The sequence below is a fragment of the Amia ocellicauda genome, chromosome 1 (genome assembly GCF_036373705.1).
Source record: "Amia ocellicauda isolate fAmiCal2 chromosome 1, fAmiCal2.hap1, whole genome shotgun sequence".
In the NCBI taxonomy this organism is placed as follows: domain Eukaryota; kingdom Metazoa; phylum Chordata; class Actinopteri; order Amiiformes; family Amiidae; genus Amia; species Amia ocellicauda.
Window position 1 is genome coordinate 7,629,087 of NC_089850.1, and position 23,209 is coordinate 7,652,295.

The 23,209-nt window shown below is 37.6% G+C and overlaps 1 protein-coding gene across 1 annotated transcript in view; it reads right to left on the reverse strand.

Moving 5' to 3' along the window:
* Positions 1-22,889, reverse strand: part of LOC136757590 (disks large-associated protein 2-like) — an 88,233-nt gene extending 65,344 nt beyond the window's left edge. The window contains exon 1 of the mRNA XM_066712411.1: positions 21,838-22,889. Coding sequence (XP_066568508.1) covers positions 21,838-22,827 — 990 coding nt within the window. The 5' untranslated portion in view covers positions 22,828-22,889. The remainder of the gene's footprint in view (positions 1-21,837) is intronic.
* Between the last annotated feature and the right edge of the window lie 320 nt (positions 22,890-23,209).

Below are 23,209 nucleotides of genomic sequence, written 5' to 3' on the forward strand. Positions count from 1 at the left end.
AAAATACCTTGTCAACTCTTTAAAGGTTAAAAAATAGGTGATTGTTTCAAGCATTTGTGTAATGCAGTACAAATCTTGCAAATGTCAAAGTGCCAACTTAGAGTTTTGTTAAATTTTGCTTTGAAATTTCATATAACAAATAATTTACTTTATAATACTATCAGAACCATGAGATGTACACTTGAACATCAGAAAATATTGTGTCAGCTTTGGGATAAATGGAAGAAAAAACACATGTTCAACAAAATGGCACATCAGTGGATGTACTAGATGGTATAGCAAAGGTTACATTGCCTCTTTCTTATCTCTATCTGATAACCAGACAGCAGAATGTATTTTTCAATGGTAATTGTCTTCCTTGTCAGCATGTGATTTCATTGTACTCTAAATCTGTAGAATTAAAAATGTTTGTCAAAGCTATGGAAATTGAAGTTCTGGAAAAATGCATTCATGTCAGTTCTGACTTTTGTTATCAGACAGGATGCCAGTAAGAACAATGTATTCTAACCCCTTTTAACATATTACTAAAAGAGTACCTTGTAATGTAGAGGAAACCTTTATCGTGACACCTTGAGTACCATCTCAAATTGTAATTAGCTTGACCTATGGTGTTTTCTATTGAAATAAACTTAAACAGATTACATGGGGGGCTAACCTCTGATCCAATAAATCACTTTGGGAGATTTAAGTAGGTCAGTACGAGGTTGCGGTTGTTGGTTTAATTTGAACAGTTTAATTTGAACTACAAATGTGTTTTGAATTGTCTTTCCAGAGAAGCAGTACTCCTAGAAGACCATACGTATTGGGCTTCTGTTTTAAGCATAAGAACAAAATAAAGTTTACAAACGAGAGGAGGACATTTGACCGATCCTGCTTGTTTGGTGTCCATTAATAACTAAGTGATCCAAGGATCCTATCCAGCCTATTTTTGAATGTTCTCAAATTGTTGGCTTCAACCACATCTCTGGGGAGTTTGTTCCAGATTTTGACGACTCTCTGTGTGAAGGAAGTTATGAGTCCACATAGACTCCTAGGTCTTTCTCAAACGTTACTTCTACCAGTTCTATTCATCCCATAGTGTAATTATAGTGGACATGTGTATTACCTGCATGCAATAACTTGCACTTTTTCACATTGAATTTCATCTGCCAGGTGTCAGTCCATGACATGGCATTATCCACATAAGGTGGACTGTGATATATATCTAACTGAAATTAGTAAGGAGTAACTGTCAGTCATTTTGTATGCAGCCAATAATCTGCAGTAGATATTTGTCAATAATTTTTGATGCGAGAAGATACTTGTCAGTCATTTTGTATGTGGCCAATCGTCTTTCTCATTTATAAAATAAGGCAGGAGAAAATGGAAGATACTTGTCAGTCATTTTTTATGTGACCAATCACCTCTCTCATATATAAAAGTAAGGCGGGAGGAAAGACGAAATATTTCCTGGGCCCCATTCCTCCTACCTGGTTGAACTAATTCAGGCTAATCAGCTGGATTCACTTAATACGATAATTTAACTCAAGCGATTTCCTATGGTAATTTACTCAGCTGGACTTTAAACTTGCTTTGAGAAATGGAAAAAGACACTTCTGTCAAATTATCCTGAAAGTTTTCTGGCTAATTCGGTTAGCAGCTACGAGGAACGGGGTCCTGGTGTGTTTCTAAGAATTGCGTTGATGTTAGTAAATGGAGAGCTAGTAGTTTTGAGGTCATTAATCAGGAGGCAACTGTAAAGCAGCATGCTATTCTTACAATTGGACGGGTTTTATCAATTGTATGTTATTTTTACAATCAGATGGGTTTTAATAACGTATATATTATTTTTACAATAATTTGATTGCTTTTAAATATATATTTAAAAGCAATCGAAGTTAGCTTTAGGCAATGCTAGTTTGATAGGACAAACAAAACGATGTGACGTTATGCTTAAAATTACATTTTGAGTTTTGAAAAGCATATTGACCCTCACTGCAAACACTTTACAGGGAAGTAAAATTATCTAAGTATATGTACACTAGAGCTCCAAGTGTAGGTCCTGTAGGCTAATCTCATATCCCAAACCAGACCTACTTGTTAATATAGAATGCAAACATGTCAGCCCTTGTGCAAATCACTTCTGACATCAGAAATAAACACTGTGCAAACAGAGAGCTTAACTCACATTAATGGCAACGGTAATGAGTCTGAATTGTATACTGTATGACAGATAGATATTTATATAGGTTATAAACCTAAAATAGCCTAATTTAAGTGTTTCCTAAAGCAATTACCATGCACGGTGCATTGCTCAGTTAATAGAAACAATAACTAATGTAAATATAGAAAATATTTTTGCAAACTATAAACCCAGATGGCCAATGTTAACACAGAAATAAGAGGACTGATTTCATATTAATGAAGAACATCATACTTTTATTAACTGAAGATTAAAACATTACAGATCACATGATACTGTATGTGTAAAGTGAATCCGGCACATGAGCTAAACTTAATACGTTCACGTATATTAACCAGAAGGTTTAATTTGGAATAGAAAATTTGCCTATAGCCTTACGCCCTATGCATGCCGGGATCGGCTCCGGCTTCCCCGCGACCCTCAAGGGGATCGTTTTCGAAGATGGATGGATGGATGGAATTTGCCTATAACCCAGCTAACACACAACATTGCCAACGTAAATTACCTTACTACAACTTGTGTTAGCAGGGAACATATGTCATGTCTTTTATATGATGTATCTCCACGCTAAACTCATCAAAGTAAAGTTTAATGTTACCTAACCGGCTACATGTCATCATATGCAAGAACGTTAACGTGTTAGCTATCTCAGTATTACTATAATAAAAAATAAAATAAAAAACGAGTGTGGTGTCATGTGCATGTTTAACTGTATAATATTTAAATATGGACTGGACACTGGACACTCTGGCAAGCCAGCTGAGAAGTCGCTCAAGTCGCCGCAGCAAAGTATCGCTTTTTTCTCTCGCGCGTTTAATAGTTTAGTTAAGAGTTACATTGATTGTTTACGTGGTTTGTTGTTTAGCTATGAATTGTATATCTTGCACCTGTTTTGTAGTAAGAGCAGCTACTGTTTGTTAGTGAATCTAGCAACTTACGGAGCAAACTCGACTCGACACGCCCTGTCTGTAATCAGAAGCGTTACACTGTAGGCTGTGATAATTTAGCATTTATCCTCGCCCGCCTGCACTACTGCAACTCCCTCCTGGCCGGCCTGCCTGCATCCACTGCCGCCGCTCCAGCTCATCCAGAACTCTGCGGCTCGTCTGGTGTCTCTCTCCCTGATTCGCACACGCTACTCCACTGCTCCGCTCCCTCCACTGGCTCCCAATACCGGCACGCATTCAGTTCAAGACTTTGACCCTCACCTACCGCTGTCTCGACCACACTGCACCAAGCTACCTTCAGTCCCTCGTCTCTCCATACATCCCCTCCAGACCACTGCGCTCCTCCAGCGCCAGAAGACTAACTCTGCCTCCTCTCCACTCTCCTTCCTCCAGAGCCGCTCCTTCTCATCCCTGGACCCTAAATGGTGGGATGAGCTGCCCACCGAAGTCAAAACAGCAGAGTCCTTGACCTCGTCCCGGCGCTACTCAAGACACATCTTTTCCGACAGTACTTGTAATATTAGTCCTTTTATCCCCGCTAGATAGCACTTCAGTTTTATTATGCTTCTTACATTATTGATTGTTTTCCTCCTCGCTCCCTTTCCCTTTGCCCTTGTCTGTGACCCTACATCTTGACAGCACTTAGCTTTTACCGTCCAGGATGTAGGACCTCGCTTACTGTACTTGCCTGTGTAAATTGTAAATTAGAAGTTGTAAAATGTATTATATTTTGAATTGCTATGTTTTATGTAAATTGAATTTGTAATGATTGATGCCTTTATTGAACTGTATTTTTGCACTTTGTTTTGCACTTATGTTGTAAGTCACCCTGGATAAGGGCGTCTGTCAAGAAATAATAATAATAATAATAATAATAATAATAATAATAATAATAATAATAATAATAATAATAATAATCAAACGTAACATTCACAAGTTTAATGTTAGCTAACCGGTTACTTACAGGTCTTAACAAAGCTACCCAGTGGGCACCTTGATATCAATTTGACGTCAAATATTAGTCAAGACTTGATCAAGATGATCATCACTTTAAATTCAGTTTGGATGGCAATTTCTTCCAGTGGTAATTGGGTGAAAATAGGAAGTTAATCCCACACTGAAATTGTTTTAATGTATATGTAGGCCAATATGTTTGACGTTCAATTAATCAATGTGTGATTTTAGACCTCAAATTGATGTAATATAAACATCACATTGACATCAATGATTAGTATGTTTAATTAGGATTTATGTAAATTTTTGGCATAATATGAATTTGTCTGCAGCTTGATTAAGTTTAATTAGCATTTTTTCTTAACTGAGGCCTCGGAAACGCATCCATTACGCACATCTCTTTTGAACTGTGTGTAGCTTAAGCCCCGGAAGCTCAGGTCTAACGACGCCACTGCATAATAGCCCGCCCTCTCGTATCTTTTCATTGGTTGACTGCGTGTCTGATGGACAGGAACGACAGCTGAGGCTGTTAGTCTGAGCCGACAGTCAGAACCATGTGTGTGCTCGAGCATTCAGGCCTATATTATTTTATTTATTTTTTCTGTTCTTTGAATTAGTTAGTTCTATTAAATCTTTTGATTATTCATATTTTAAAATATTGTTATAAATAGATTCTGATATGCGAGATTCGTTCACGTGTACATTTTCACTGAGGTAATGTTTTGCTGGTTATATCGAGCAACATGCTAATGCTTAATTATGCTAGGCTAGAGAGCTATAGTTTTAGCTGCCATTGAATGCGATATGTGTATTAACGTTTTTTGAATTGTGTGCTATCTCATGTATATTTCTTCTAACTGGAACAGATTCGCGTCACAGTAATAAGAGAGACTGTTAACTGGTGGCGCTAAAATTAAACCAACTAATGCGGGGTGGGGGAAGGTCTGTAACCTAACGTTAGCGCTGACTTTGAAACATGCATGCAGTGTTGACTTTGTCCCTAGATTTAGTAATTTTATTTATTTTCAAATAAGTACCAATACGACTTTTAGAAAACATCTAGGGTTTGTCCAAAAAGTCGCCAGTACAGCCCTGCGAGCTGAGGTCCTGCTTGCCCCTGTAGCTTAGGCCAGGTTAGTTTAGCTTTCCCGCTTTTTGTCTGCAGTCTGTGCAGTGAGGGGCAGAGAGAGGAGCAGCACCTTCAGTTGATGCTGTACTTTATAGTGTCTTAAAACGAGTGATACAAGTTGCTCCATCTTCATTCAGGTGCTGTACAGCAGTCAAAACCAGCATCGTCAGAGGCTGATATAAAAAACACATGAAGAACCATCTCCGGTCTGCTCCCGACAGATATGGGGGTATGGGACGCCAAAAGGGTCGGACAGCAATTGATCTGTGTTCAGATTCAGAATAGGTACATTCATCCATCTAATCCATCCATAGGCCTATGTCATCTATATATCATCTTTTTCCATTATAGTCCATAGTATTTTTAAACTTTCTTTTACATGCACTGTAGTCCCTTCAGGGGATACAAAATCCAGTTTATGTTTGTATTTTTGAATTTGTAGCTTGATGAATAAAACTTTTCTAACATTTTATTACTTTTGTGTCGTTATTTTGGTGGTCAAGAATAGGACAGTGTGGATGTCAAATGGACGTCAAGTTTGACATCAGTTTGATTTGCATATTTGACCTGTGATTTGACGTCAATGTTTGATGTCGATTTGATGTCTTTTCAACATCAATTGCCCACTGGGCAATGCATTTTAAAAATAATAATAATATAAAATGAATTTTAAAAAAGCGAGTGTCATGTAATGTGCATCTTTATCATAATTGTATATCATATTACATTATATATATTAAACAAATATTGTCAAGTTACGTACATCACTGGCCACTGACATTAACTCCACGGAGTGTAAACATGTAATTTGATCTGACACGAGGAAGATTTTATATCTCCCTTCTCCTTGAAGCGCTTACAAAGAAATGAAGAAGGTGAGTGTCCGCATAAAACATGACTGACAAGTATCTTCTGCAGGTGATTGCTCACATAAAAAGTGATTGACAAGCATTTCCTGCAGTTACTCATCCCACATTCCAATGTCTCCAGGTCTGCAGCAATACCCTACTCGGGACAGCACCATGCATTCACATTGGCAGGTCTACTTGTACATAGATCAATACAGGGGTCAAGTTCATTCAGAATTCCCAGAATTCAGCTAGGTAGGTCTATAGTTGGATACCAATAATGCATCCCACATCCACTGACATCCCAAAGTGACCCTGAATTTGATTATACAGGCTTTTAGGGATCTTGACCATGTCCTCTGATGATTTACGTGCATGTCTACAACAGCAGACATGCATTGCCACATTGAGTACCACAGCACAGTTAAACAGCTCTAGAGAGTAATATAATGGTTTGTCTGCTGTGAAATTAATGGTTTTGGAGGCTCAGCAATTGCCCAAGTTAAAGGCACAATCCTAACCTTATATTTTGTTGTTTTTCCACATAGTATTCCAGGGGCCTGATATTCAAACTTCACGCAATTTCCACGCACAAAGTATGTGAGCTGCGCAAAGAATATGCGACTTAGACAAAAAAGGAGAGATTTTCAAACATGGTGCAAACCTTTGCGTGCCATTGTAATATAGCACTGTTCTCCTGTGTCGTGCAAACCTGTCTGCGCCATTACACAGCGCCCTGTTATTATCCCCACTGTTTGAACACAGTTTTGCGCAGTTATTGGATGAATGCACCTCGCAAACGAAGAAACGGGTATATTCAGTCTAATTAAGGCTTTCACGCAATTAAAATTTGATTGCGCTATGTGCATGTTTAATGTCAGCCCAGAATATATTTGCATCTCATGTTTCCAATTACCAATTCATTATCATATGTTAATAAGCCAGGACATTAAAGGAACAGGACTCTGCAGGTGGATTCAACCGTTACAGACAAAAGTTATGCGTATTATTAACAGTCTTACTAAATTTGTCCCCAACAATGCCTTTCAGAACACGTTACCATTGCCCAAAATGTGCACGTCCTACTTATACATTGGTTAAATTAATACAACATGTCGGTATAATTCATGCCCACAAACCAAATTTTGCAATAATGTGTGGCCTAAACCACTGTCAATTCACTTTTTTTAAATTTGAATTGTACTGACATTTATCGTAAACATAGATGACATGTATACAACTATACACAGGAGACTACAGTTCTGTCACTGAACATGCTAATACAGAGGATGTTCATAAAACTCCTTTGAGTTTAGGTCAATTAACAAATAGTTTCAGAGACAATTTATGTAGCTTTATCCTGAAGTGCAGAGAAAATAACCTTCTAACACAATCTGTCCAGCAGGAAATTTTGGTAGATGTATATTTTTTGTTCACATTTTTCAAAGAGAACTATGATGCATTAATTGTGCCCTCCAACCAGGGCATCGAAGTGGGGGGAAAAGTGGGACTGACTACGCAGGGCCCCAATGGGGGGAGGGCCCTCGAAAAGCTTTTTTTTTTTTTTTTTTTGCAATTGTTTATTTCTAAGTAATTAGTGTCATAACTAAATATAAATTGGCTGAATAAATCGGTTGAGTGAAAAAAATAGTGGCGGCTCTTTGAGGCCAATCTCACCCCTTAGAAAAGGCACAAATTGGTTTAGTCGACCCCTGCACTAGGATTCATCTCTAAACGCAGCTAATCGAGCTGAGTGACGGTCACTGTGATGGTTATGCATTTCCCCAAGAAAGGGAAATCGGGGTACCAAGAAAGTAAGCAAACTGATGTAAAACAACTGCTAATTTATTTATTTGAAAAGAAAGTTCAGCACAACTGACACAGTTTAAGCTAATATATCAGCAGCTGTTTAGATTGCAGGCAGTCAGCCAGGAATCTAGTTTGGTGCATATTTGCAATATATAACTTGAATTAATCAGTATCATACATTAATCAGCATCATAGGTACAATGTCATATGCAAGGCTGGACATTAAGCTCGCCCCCCACACACACATTTCGGGCGAGTTGAAGTTTAGAGCCGCTCGTCTGTCCGCTTTTCAAGCACCGATTTAGTTGGTAGAAAAGGCCGGAGCAAGAACTGCTGTCTGTGTGTATTAAGGCAAATACACCCGAACTGCCGAGAATATGACAGGATTAATGCACGGTTGATTTATAAATAAATATTGTAGCCTACGTATTTTGTGATAGCTGGGTAGGCACTTAATCCTTCACATATGTGAAGTCAGCTCCAATAATGTTTTGTTCACTGTAGTTATGTGTTTTTGTTTTGTTTTTTTGTATGCACTATTTAAATAATATTAAAAATACATTTTTGCATTACACATTGCCTATTTACACTTGTTTGTATATTCTTGGGTTATGTTCAGTTCAGAAAATATTTGTCTCATTCTAGTTGATATTTAACATGAATACTGGGAAAATACATATTGAAAACATTTGTTTCTGAACTACTCATTAAATACTTACTACTCATAAATACTTTTCTCATCCCTGTTATTGTCCCCCTTCATCTATAATGTTTTCTTATTTTCTTAAATACTCATTAAACTTACTCTGTAAATATAGTTACAAACAGGGCTAGTAATATTTTAGCCGTGTTACTGGAAATGTTGGTATACTAGACCGGCTCCCTAGTGCCAAAACTCCTTAAGAGGAATCTGATAGTGAGTAGGAAGATGTGATAAATAAATACTTAAATAAACATGAAGAAAATAATGTTCTCTTAAGCATGGTACTCCAAACAAACCTCATTTAATCATAGTAAAGTAATTGCTACAGTATGTTGAGGAAGGAGGGTTGAAATGTGAGATTTCAAACTGTGCAGACAAGCACATATCACAGAATATTATTACTTGTTTAAATGTGGTGTGAATAGTCCATTATTGACTACCCGGGGCTGTGACTTTCCGGGGGAGCGGGGGGCCCAAATTGCAATCTCTTCATGGGGCCCAAAATTCTTAGCAGCGCCCCTGTCTCCAACAGAGTGGTTTCAATATTTCAGAATGTTCTCAACTTGTACAGTTAGTTTGGACACCATTTTTTTTTTGAGGCCGCAAATGTAATTCGTTCTCAGTATATGTAAAAAGAATACTGTAAATTCAATCTAGATATGACAGAACCTGTAAAGTATATTCTCCAAAATGAAAATGGTAGTAAAGTAGTGAAGAGCCAGTATTAATGTTTTATATAAACTGTATAATGTTTTATATTAATGTTTGAAATACTTGTCAACAGAGCCAATTGTATTAATTGTCAAGCAAGCAAATGTTAGCAAGGCTGTTTTTACGAGTGCTGACATTGCAGAAGTCACTCCCAGCATTTGCTTCTAGGTTTTCTGTGGCTTATCTTAAGGTTGGAGTGGTCACTAATGGTTATTGATTAACAATTGTTAAAGATGACCATGGGCAGGACCTCTCCCAGTATATCCAAGGAAGGCATCTGGTTTCCACATCCCACACCTTCCCCCAGGAAGACAACCATGAACATTAGAAGGGCAAGAGATCTGACCTAGAGATAACACTTCCTGGAAAGCATGTGACTGGACCCTGCCCACAGAACCACATGTCATGCATTGTATAAAAGCTGTTAACTTTTGCTGTTCAGAGAGACTCCGCTCAGGTGGAGAGCTTCCATGTCAAAGCCTTCCAGGTCGGACATATTAAATAAATACATTATCCTCTTTGCCTGAAGACTTCAATTCTTTACCTCAGTTCTACAGTAGGAACATACTAATACACTCCCATTGCAGATGTGGCTGAGAAAGTATTGTAGTCATGAGGACGTGTGGGATCATATTCAAGCCATAACACACACAGAAAGGAATGGAGAAATGTTAACTGACTATGGTGATGGGATTCATTTTAGGGAACATCCACTCTTTCCAGCAGACCCAAATGTTTTATGTTTGCATTTCTATGAAGATGAATTTGAAGTAGTGAACCCTCTGGGGTCTAAGAAAAACAAGCATAAATTACTACTATACTGTAGGGAATGTACACAGTAGGTACAGGTCACAACTGAAACATTGTCATCTAGCACTCTTAGTTCCATACACATTTGTGCAGCAGTGTGGTTTAGATAGCATTTTACAACCAATGTTTAAATATCTACAAGAGCTGGCATATAATGGTGTCACTGTAACTGTAAATGACTATAAAAATCATGTTGCAATAGCAAAACTATTTGCATACAACCTGTCAGCCCACTTAATTGGTGGGTTTACTATGTCATTTAACACAGGTCGTGTCTGTAGGTATTGCATGGCGAGTTATGGAGATATAAAAGAAAAGTTTTTGGAATATCAGTTCCAATTAAGAACTTCAGAAGTTCATAAATATCACCTGCAATCCATCAGAAAAAATCCAGAGAATTCAGCAATTTATGGTGTACAAAGTTGTTGTCCTTTTGAAGAATTACTTTATTTTGACTATCGGTCAAAATGACAAAGCAAACAAACCTTTATGTATATCTGAGAAACTTCTTCAGAATGAAGGGATTGTTGGATCTGCTTCACAGAAATGGTGCTTATTTAGGCTCCTTCCCTTTATGTTTGGCCACTACATTCCTCATGATGCTAGGTACTGGACTGTTTACGTGTTGTGTAGAGAGATTGGTGACATCATAATGTCTCCAAAGGTTAACAAGGAGCTTCTTGCAACTCTTGAATTACTGGTTTTTGAGTTCTTGACAGAAATGAAAGAGGTGTTAGGCAATGTTTTTACACTTAAATGTCATTATTTGATTAATTATGCCAGGCTACTGAGATTATACAGGCCTTTACGTCCATTATGGTGTATGAGATTTGAGGGGAAACATCAATACTTTAAAAGTGTAGCCAACCATTGCAGGTATTTCATAAATCTTGCCTCTACTCTTAGCATTCGGCACCAGATGAAACAGTGTTGGGCGTTTTCTTCATGAAATATGATAATATGAGATCGTTCCAGGAACCAGTGTGGCCACATCATATTCCTCTTTAGCAGTTTGCTATCCTCAAATTTAGTTTTTGCAATATTAGTTTTTTTTTTTTTTTTTTTCAACTGAGATAGACTACATTCTATGCTCTGTCAAATTGGTTAACACACGTATATTGGTAATACTCATACAAATCCTCTGTACCTTTTTATTATGTGTATTACCCCACATTAAGAAATCAATTATAAATGTATGTATATAATAGAACTGTAATTAAATGTATGTCGTATATTTTTGCAAACCTAATTATTTGCACCTGTAGTAGAAAATTATGCATATTTTGTATATATACAAAAATGTTTTACTATGAATTAAACATGTACATAAATACACTCACCTAAAGGATTATTAGGAACACCATACTAATACTGTGTTTGACCCCCTTTTGCCTTCAGAACTGCCTTAATTCTACGTGGCATTGATTCAACAAGGTGCTGAAAGCATTCTTTAGAAATGTTGGCCCATATTGATAGGATAGCATCTTGCAGTTGATGGAGATTTGTGGGATGCACATCCAGGGCACGAAGCTCCCGTTCCACCACATCCCAAAGATGCTCTATTGGGTTGAGATCTGGTGACTGTGGGGGCCAGTTTAGTACAGTGAACTCATTGTCATGTTCAAGAAACCAATTTGAAATGATTCGACCTTTGTGACATGGTGCATTATCCTGCTGGAAGTAGCCATCAGAGGATGGGTACATGGTGGTCATAAAGGGATGGACATGGTCAGAAACAATGCTCAGGTAGGCCGTGGCATTTAAACGATGCCCAATTGGCACTAAGGGGCCTAAAGTGTGCCAAGAAAACATCCCCCACACCATTACACCACCACCACCAGCCTGCACAGTGGTAACAAGGCATGATGGATCCATGTTCTCATTCTGTTTACGCCAAATTCTGACTCTACCATCTGAATGTCTCAACAGAAATCGAGACTCATCAGACCAGGCAACATTTTTCTAGTCTTCAACTGTTCAATTTTGGTGAGCTTGTGCAAATTGTAGCCTCTTTTTCCTATTTGTAGTAGAGATGAGTGGTACCCGGTGGGGTCTTCTGCTGTTGTAGCCCATCCACCTCAAGGTTGTACGTGTTGTGGCTTCACAAATGCTTTGCTGCATACCTCGGTTGTAACGAGTGGTTATTTCAGTCAAAGTTGCTCTTCTATCAGCTTGAATCAGTCGGCCCATTCTCCTCTGACCTCTAGCATCAACAAGGCATTTTCGCCCACAGGACTGCCGCATACTGGATGTTTTTCCCTTTTCACACCATTCTTTGTAAACCCTAGAAATGGTTGTGCGTGAAAATCCCAGTAACTGAGCAGATTGTGAAATACTCAGAGCGGCCCGTCTGGCACCAACAACCATGCCACGCTCAAAATTGCTTAAATCACCTTTCTTTCCCATTCAGACATTCAGTTTGGAGTTCAGGAGATTGTCTTGACCAGGACCACACCCCTAAATGCATTGAAGCAACTGCCATGTGATTGGTTGGTTAGATAATTACATTAATGAGAAATTGAACAGGTGTTCCTAATAATCCTTTAGGTGAGTGTATATTGAAGCCTTGTTACTGTAATTGTTAAAATGAATTGATACACATTTAATTTGTTTAATGGGATACATTTTAAATCCATTATAAATTCCCTTGTACTAATATACAAGCTTTTGTACCTGTCTTGGTAGAAGGTACAAGCTGATAATGGCGGGTACTTATAAGTACCAGTGCCTGGTTGCATAAAACAACAAGTGAATTTCCCCCTTAGTTTTCATCTTAACTGGTACTTAAGTTTAAGTATAATCGCTGCATTTCTAAACATTGAAAATGAAAGTGAAGCTGTGCTTCACACAAGGGTTTTCAGAAATAAAGAAAATACTTTGGATACACTGGATGATGAAAAACTAATAAACAATTTTTTTTACGAACAACAGATACAGCAGAGCAGGATGAAATTTGCACATTTTATTGTATTTTATTTGTTTAATATGTGGTGGGGCACTGTTGTACGGAAGCATTGCTGCCACACATAAAAAATATATATCACGTAAATATGTGATGGCAATCACATTAATTACATTTTAGGGCATGATCACGTTTTTAGGTGTTAGAGCATGATCACGTTTTTACGTGTTAGAGCATGATCACGTTTTTACGTGTTAGGGCATGATCACGTATTTACGTGTTAGGGAATTATCACGTTATTACATGTTAGGGAATTGTCACATAATAACAAACTGAACTAGAATACAGGAAACAAAACAACGATGTCAGACGCTGATGATTTTATGTGAAATTACTTTAGTTTGGGATTTAGCCACAGGGAAATGTTACAGTATTTGGCTCATGTACACCATGTCATAATAAACATTCCTAGATGCACTAGTAGAGCAGCCGGCCTTGCTTTTGTAAGCGGAGGGCGTAAGAGTTTACCTCTGTAGCCCTGCTTTTATATGCTGATGTGACTGCAGTCCTTGCTCCTGGGCAGCCCAGGTGTGGCCCCAATGGGCCTCTGTGGCTCCTGTCTGGAGTTGTATTGCCGAGGCCCCCTAGCAGTACGCCTCAAGGCAGGCTCCCTTATCAGTTTGCTGCCTCCTCCCTTGCAACGGTTTTGTTATACAGTAACCCCTCCCCCTTGGGCAGTGCTTACTCCTTTTTCTGATAACTGGGGTTGCATTCACAACCTATCGTTATATCTGTTACTTTACTTTTAAAGGACAGATTTAAAAATTGCCTATTTTTTATTTTAAACTTCAAATAAAAAACAAAAACAAACAAAAGCATTTCCCTTATTACACTTATGCAATCATAACATTGACTAAAATAATGCTTTTTGCAGTTATATACTTTTACTATTTTAATACTAAATAATAATAATAATTATAATATGAACTGAATTGTACTGGTTAACAACATTTGAGTTGCACTGCATGGTGGTGGTGCGTTTCCTATGTAAACTAACTGCTGTAAAAATATATTTTTAAAATCCTTGGTGAACATACTGAACATTCTGGAATTGGACCAATGAGACCTGGTCCAATGCCGGCAGCCGGGTTCCGGGCCGATTCCAGGCCGTAATACGATTTGACACAGGGCCGATTCCAATTTCCTCATTTGCCTCACCTGTCAAAAAAGTCACCAGCCGCCACTGCTGCAGTGTAAAGAATAAAAGCACCTGCATTTGCACCATATGCTTGCCTTTCTGTGTATGTGTCCCATGTCACGTCCTAGGTCCACTCATTCTCAAGTCGACCACCAGATGTCGCCACAATTCAGTCTGGCTTTTTCCCAACATCTGATTATTGCATTGTCATCCACACCTGTCCCTCATTAACCCAGCTCATCAAGCACTTACTGCACCTGTCCCTCATTTACCCAGCTCTCTATTTATACTAATTTTCTCCACAAACTAAACAAAGTCTTGTCTTACCTCTTATTGAGCATTTCCCTAGTGAGTTTTCCTGGTTTCCTGTTTTATTGTTTCTCTGTCTCTGTCCTTGGATTCACCTTCTGCACCCTGTCCACTAGATCGATTGACCCATTGCCTGTGACCCCGATTACGCCCCTTGCCTACTCTACATTGCCCTGTTTTCCGGTTTCCTGACTTCTGTCTGTCTCTGACGTGCCTCCATTGCCCGCACTTGGGTCCTCCACACCACTGTCTGTTCCAGTGTGTATTAAGCCCTGACAGTCCCCAAAGACCCAACCTAGGCCCAATTAAAGAGCCCAACACTGTGAGCCCCCCCTCCATGGTGCTACAATGTGTACTACCTTTTCTTGGATATATGGACATAGAACTAAAAAAAAACAACTATACTTCTTCACAGGTGTTCCAGATATTGGGTTGCATGAATTAACGGAACTACTAGTTAAATACTGAATTTCTGAAATGTGGGATTTTTAAGATGCTTTCCAGGGAAGATTTAGTTACATTTTGACCTCTTCATTTCATAAAATGATGGAATGTTTATATTTGACATAAACATTTTAATATAGATTATTTTGTTTTTAATTTAGGTCTTACATCTTACATTAGGTCACAGCAATGCAGCCATCACAACAGAATCAAAGTACATGTATGTGAGTAAGACTGTAGCTATTTGTTTCCTTAAATATAGGAAATACATTGCTGAACAGAGATTAGTATAATATGTATGGATCCTATAATGACAAAAGACAAATGTGAGTAATGCTATAAAAGTGTGTAAGGGCAAATAATGTGAGTAACATACATTCAGTTTACATTAATAACAACACTGGCTGAAGATTAGTTTTTTTTTCAAAAGGAATATATTAGAATAGCAGAAAGTCTTTATAGACTGTAACCTATACACTTTAATCAAGTATGTTGTCATTTTTGTAGATTGTAAGGTATTCATAAATCAACCAATTTAAAGAGTCCATTTAAATCAAATCTTCTTACAAAGCTGTTTACTAATATCCCCACAAGAAAATGTGTACTGAATCACAATGGATTTGATTATTTTTGTTAATCAATACTGCACCTCCTACTCAATATGAACCACTTCCTACCCAGGGTTCAACTGTACTTCCTGTAGAGTGTTTTTATTTATTCCATTATTGATTAATTTTCATTTAGACATAAAATAAAATAGCCTCCACAGGAAAAGATAAAATAACTACTCTGTGATGCTTTTGTTTCCCACAGCTGTGGACACTAGAATAATGATCCATGGAAGCCAAAAAGGCAAGGACTTCATATTACTTTTCCAGTGTGATCAGAGAACATCCTGCTGCAGTATTCTAAGGTAATGTGTGGAAATGTGTTACATTTATTTCTGAAGCTTATTTTAAAATCTAAACCCCACCCAAGGGGTTAGATTTCATTCTAGATCAAGGGTCCTCAAGGAGGTTTGTATGAGGACACTGAGGATCAGATTTTTATCTGAGTTCCATGGGCATGCTAACTTTATAATTGTATTTGAGTTGCCTGATTTACTTATTTTGTAATATCTATCTGTAATACCTTATCTCTGTCTTCACCAATATTAATCAGTCACCTTCCTGATACACAATACTAGCCATAAAATCTACCTATAATAGCTGCTTTCACACTAGACAATTAAGCCTAGGGCGACCCGGGTTGAATATCAAGTGCTTTCACATTGTCATTTTCAACCTGAGACAAAACTCTGAAGTCAGGGTGAATTCGCCCCTCCTAGAGACCAGGGTTGAGATTTTCAACCCAGGGCAAAGCGCTCATCTCCGGTTGAGAAATGTTAATGTGAATGCAACAGGATTATGCTAACCACAGGTTTGAAAACAAACGCAAACGTCAATTGGCAAGGTTGCAATTTTAAAGTGTTCATACAATTGCTGGCTGCCATGCAGAGAGCCAGGTCTGACACAAGAGCATCTCAGTGCAGTAAGAATATATATACACACACACATATATATATATATATATATATATACAAAAGTTAAACATTACAACTATAATCAAACTATATATTTTCTCGCCACCACTGTGTTTGACCTAGGTTGACAATATGTAGTTATTGTAAGACAACACAAATCTGAACGCAAAGCAGGGCTGAACTAGACGTTATGGAGGGAGATCACTCTCAAAAAAGACAAAAATGCATAAAAATAATTTGTACTTGAAATAGAAACTTTTTAAAGATAAAAAAAAAAATAATAATAATAATAATAATTTTAAATTGGATGTATAACGTTTATAACACCATGTTAACTGCAAAATACCTTTACTGTATTTTAGTCGACATTTAATAGTTGATGTAATCATTTTTATGCATCCAATTAAAAATGATTTTGTTTGTGTAGGCAATTTGTTTTATGTATTTATTTAATTATTCCATATTTCTTTACTTAAAGTTTCTAAAAAATGTCTGCAAGATTTCTTCTTGATAGACTGACCAGATTTTCAAAATTAAAATGAAAAAAGTGTTCATTTCCAGATATCTGCTGCCATTACATTTAGTTACCTTCCTTTTTAGAGCAACATGTTTATAAAAATGACAAATGTATATGACTTCTCCCTCATGATCCAAAATACATTGACAATAAGTAGGACCTATTGCAGATATTATATAATTATCTTTATACAGATTTTGAAGGTTTACTCTATTTCTATTTTTTATGGGGTGGAAGTGCATAATTATCATGTGAAAATTTCTGAAGATATGTAATGAAGTGTTAATTGATTACATATCTTAGGCTACACATTGATAAAGGCCAGTTTTGCTGATGTATGTGTAGTTTCTTAGTTTACAACATGTTGTTTTTTTAATCTATTTTTTTTTAAATATTCCTTTTTGGAAACAAAATATTAAAGCTTTTTATGGACTCTTCATGTATAAAGAAGGCCTTGGATTTTGCGGATTTTTGAAAAAACTAATTGAAATTTGTTATTCATATATCTAAACTATCCCTTGGTAACTGCTGAATGATTCAAATCGTTTACTTAAACAGCATCATATTAAATTCATATTCTTTTAAAAATTGCAACTGCAGCAGCTCCAGTCTGGTAAATTAACCACTGTACTGAATTCTTCTAATTACAGAGAATGTCTCCTGTGATCAACTTTCATAACATATGAAACAAAGTACAGGCATAATCTGTTGTAGGTACACATTGTCTACAGCTTCACACTTAATAAAAATGTTCTAAATGTCAATTAATTTGATTATTTCTGACTGGTTCATGTGAATCAATGAATGTGAACCGATCTAAATTCACGGCAGTTTGCCAGTAAGACTATTTAAGCCTCTACTGTATGCTGTTCAACATGTACGTTGTTCTTAATGTTAGTTAGGGAAATCTCTATAGGTGTTTTAGCATAGCATCAGTGTCCCTTCTACAATAACCTTCTGGAAATCTCACAATATCAGCCTCTGACCTTTGTGACGTATTATTGACAGTGATTTATCACTCTATCCAACTCACAAATATGCAATTTGTAATTTGTACCTTCTTTTTACGCATAATAATCTTTTTGACAGTGATCTCCCTCCATAAACCAAAGGCAGGACTCTATTTAAAACATGCAACATCGGCCATCAGATCTGCTTCATTGTTCCAAATGCGCTGTAATGTAAGTCAGCAGGCCAAGTAATATACACCCCCATGTAGCACCAGCATAAATTGAAGGTTCAAAGGGGTTCAGTGCTGACTTCTAAACAGCACTATCAAAACTGGGCTAGCAGACATTGATCACCTTTTATCATACGTTTTTCCAACTGATGTTTTCAGCTTTTTTCCTTTTATATTAGAATTTCCTTCTCGATAACCTATTGCTGTAAAGAGACAAAAATAGCCATGGTTATATTCTTACTTGCAGCAGATCCCCAGTAACTTTTATTTGAAGACATTTCTAGCACTTTCCTTCTGATAAAATATAAAATCGTCCTTGCAAATGCGTCACCAAAACAGGATTGATAATACTGCTTAAAATATCTCAGCAATTGAAAGCTGCTCTCCTATTTTTAGCACCATGTATTTACTGTAGTCAGAATATTTCATTAAATAGCTTCCTGAAGAATACGTTAATGTCAACATTATCAATGTCTGAAACAGGTTTACTGCTTGGCCCGAGTTAATCTCCAAAAGGATCATGTATGTGTGGTGTAAGCTAGACTAAATAACCTCTCACCTTTTTTGTATCCTCATAGGATTTATGTTTATTCTTCTGGTCTGATGAACCCAGGAGAGTTGATACTTTTATATTGGTTTACTTAAGCCTACATAGTTTTCAATGTACTCAAATTATTTATTTTCAGCAAAGAACACCATATTCTAAAACTGTAAAGTGTGAACAAATATAAGTACGATTGGGGTATATTACATATATCGGGGTATATTGGGGTCCTTATAAGGTACAAGGTCCTAAACACAATGACAATTATATATATATATATATATAAAATTCACAGGAATAGTTTGGCAAAAAATACCTGACAGGTGCTAGAATAGTCCTGCTCCTAACATCCAGGCCACACAAATAGTGAGGTTTAGGGCTTGTGTTAGGATTAGCATTGTGGTCATATTATTATTGAACTAACTTATAATTTAACTGAGATTTAACTATTACTTATGTAATAATACATTGAGGCTTGTGGATGATTTGTGTCATTTATGTAACCTTCCCCTTTGTGCTCCAGACTGTTTAAGTTCTTACAGCTGTTAACTGTGCACAGAGTATGTCAGTAGGTAACTGAACCAAGTCTGGCTTCATAGCAGGGTATTGCAGAGCTTATTGCAAGTGACCTGTAACTGCAGACTTATGCGGTAACATTTTCTTACTTTGCTACTGATTTTATCTATTCACTCAACCATCAGTTCAGTTTTGTTTCCTGAACAAAATGACTTATACTAAAGGCAAGGATTAAGTATGCTACTGTGTAGTACTGATTAAGTTAATTTTGAATTGATTGCAATAAATTACAATAAATGCCAGGTATCCAAATAAAATGAATCAGTGTCAGATACTATTATATTTACACTGGAAATTGAACACAGTGCTTGAATGCTACACATTTTATCACAGAATGAACATGATAAGATCTGTGAACAACAGAAATATATAAATGTATGAGAATATAAATGTAGGTGCTTCACCTTTGCAGCTGTCGCCATACTGTTTCTTTAATATAGGCATGCAAATTAATTGAGCTGATGCCTGCAGGTGCGATTTTCAAAACAATCACCCATCTATAATTAGATCTGGGGTTACCCCTGGTTTGACACTGTGTAACTGTAGTCAGCATTGCTCAGAAACAACCAATTCTATGTTTAGGGGCCAGCTTTTTTTTTTACTGCTAATAACTGAAAATATGCATTGAACTCAAGATACTCAAGTATCCCCAAAACGTTTTTGATACCCATTACTTGTATTCACCTCAAGTAGCAGCTACAGAGAAACTCCCACCAACTGACTCCCTCGGTAGCCCAATATATTATTATTTTGTCTATTATTATTATTATTATTATTATTATTATTATTATTATTATTATTATTATTATTATTATGTCTCCTAACACAATTTATAGGAGAAAAACAGAACAGTCAGTTTAAACAAACAAGCTATATGTGTGTATATATATATATATATATATATATATATATATATATATATATATATATATATATATATGTAGTGTTTGTATAACAAGAGGCATCAAGAAATCCACATCATGGGAATGCAGGACAATAAAATGTTTAGCACCTTTCAGACACCGTACACGACCTGTAAATAAACCTAAAAAGCATCACCTCTCGTGCCACTTCAGTCTCCCTACTGCAGCTCCAGGTATTGAGTGAAAACAACAACCAAAAAAGTTATAATTTTATAGCTTCTGATACGTCAAAGAGACCTTCACTCACATGTTGAAAAATTAACCCATACTCTCAACAATAGTTACGATTTGTTGGCTGTTTACCTGGTATTTGCTGAAGTTGGTACAGTTGTGCATGACTGTGTCTGGTCAGTGGAATGTCATTCCTAGCAACAGGCTTAGCAATGATGAAAATGTTGGAAGCTTTGATCTGGTGTTTCAAACATGGGAAATTTAAATTCAGGAGGTTCTTTTGGTAAATGATGTACATATGCCCATATCTTAAACATAATGTTTCAGGGTTTCCAGCAGTTAAAAAAAAAGGGTGCCATCTGGCCAAATAAATGCTTGAATGTCGAAAAAACTTTTTTGATCTGGTTCCGCCCCCGCTCTCTTTATATAGTGTCACAATAGTTCTGGGCTGGGGAAGATGCTCCTGGAGATGCAGCAGGAAGCTGATAACACAAGACACATGACACATGCAGAACTGTTTTCATTGGCTGGCTTCTGCTTAAAAGCAGGAATTTGGCAGCCTTTGTTTGTTAGGGAAGCAGGAGGGGACTGGGAGCATTGTGTAGAGAGAAAGGGGACGGGACGGGACGAACTAACAGAAAAAGAAACTGGTAATGGACCCGTGCTTGGCTGCTATTTGATTGTTTGTATTTCATTAGTTATATGTGTAGTTAGGGATCTGTGTCCATGCTTAGTTAGAGTTGCTGTCTCCTTGGGTCCCCGCCTATAGAGCCCCGACATCGTGTCCACCCCACACGGTGCCACAATACGTAAATAAATAAGAAAATATTGGTGTCAGACAATATTTTTATATGAATATTGGTATCGGCCCCGAATTTTCATATTGGTGCATCCCTAATAAAAGCGTTAGGTGTCTATGAAAATCAGGGCTTTGCAAGCTCTAACTACAGCCTAATCGATCTGATTAATCAAATATATATTAGTCAATGCTTTACCAGAGAATACTTTAAAATCGTTTAATGACATGTCCAAAATGTAAACCAAAACATTTTGTAGACAGAAATGCTTAAGAAACAATGTTACTGTTGACAGATATTTCCCATGATCTTCAGCATTTTTAATCATCAATCCAGTATTCCTATATGATAAGGAGTTCAAATCTAGGTAAGTTGACCAGGAGATATTTGTCTCACCCCTTTACATATGTCCTGCTGTTCTTCAAAACTAGTGCCTTGTAGTGTACACTATAAGAACAGATACAAACAAATGATTACAAAAAAATCTACTGACTTCATCAACCAAATTAGCTAAAGATAACAAACTGGTCGCTTGTTCCTTAATCTAAATAAAGAAAGGTACAGACCTCAATTAATACAATAAATAAATCAGCATACAAGACAGAATACCAAACTTAGATGATTGTATGAAAAACAAAACAAGGTAGTATTGATTTATTACCTGTAGGTAGTGACATGGCCTCATAGATGTTTTAAGGTCCTGATGCATCATTGGTTTTTCCAGGTTTAGAGAGGATTTCCGATAGGCTTCCTTGGCTTGGCTGACAGTGAGTGTGGACCATGAGCTTCTTTTCATGAACTTCCCCTCTGGGGCCATGGCGAGCCCTTCACAGGCAGAACACTTCACATCATTGTTGCTTTTGGAAGTCTTGAGCGTAAGGTCTCCAAAATGGCCCTGCATGGATTCGGGGTAACAGTGTGTGATGTGGTCAACGTGGTGCCGACTCATGACACTCGGAGTCCTGTAAGTGCTGTCACTGTCCAGATTGTCATCAGAACTCCACCAGCCTGTCATCCCAGACCGGTGCTTGGAGTCTGGTTTGCGCTCCTTGCTTTTACTCCGCTTGCTGTGCTTGGAGTGGTGACTGTGATGGTGGCTGTCACTCCTACTGTCTCCTTTGGTCCCGTTCATGTTGCTCTTAGAGGAACCCTCCAACGAGTGGGACTTGGTGAAAAGTTTTTGCACGGAGTGGACCAGGTGGCGTATTCGGCCAGGGCTCTCGCTCCGCTGCTCTGTCGTGGAGGTCCTCTGGTACTGCAGGGTGTGGAAGCCATCCCTGTGCAAGGGCAGCTGCTTCTCGAACTGATCCAGGAGATTGGCGGGGATACGGTTGATCTTGCTGCTGGCATGGGACACAGCGCAGTCATCCCGGGTGTCGTAATGAGAACTGTAGTGCATTCTGGGAAAAGTGCTGCTGGAGACGTGGTCGCCCATCATGGTGGGGATCATCATGCATTCGGAGTGAATAGAGCTGCGAGGGGAGCAGCGATGATGGTCCATTTGGCAGCTGTCTGTAGGACTGAGTAAGTAGGATTGCCGTGAATCTTGGCCATGATGGATGTGGTCATGGGAATGTTCGCACTCTGCTAAACCACAAGTGTGTCCTGACGTGATCTGGGGTTGCGTTCGGCTGCTAGATAAACCCTTCATGTTCCTTGGTGCAGGAGAGTATCTGTCTTCATTGAAATGATGAGACGGTGACCATGAATACTGCTGGTCTGTGAAAGAGAGAAAAAAATGTTTTTTTTTTTAATATTTGTGATAGGACTTACAGTTTTAACAGGTATACCATTACCAGTATAAACCAGAAGATATACAGTGAGTAAGAGAATGTTGAATCTGATTCAGCTCACATGTAAATATGGATTGTACTTGGTCTTTTTCCTGTCAGAAACTAAATTAAAATAACAGAATAAAAAACATGACAAATGAAGAAATAATATCAACCAATATCATTTAAAAGTAATTTATATACAGTATCAGCTTTAGCATGCTGTTAGGATAGGATTTCAAACTGCCCAGCTATGGAGTT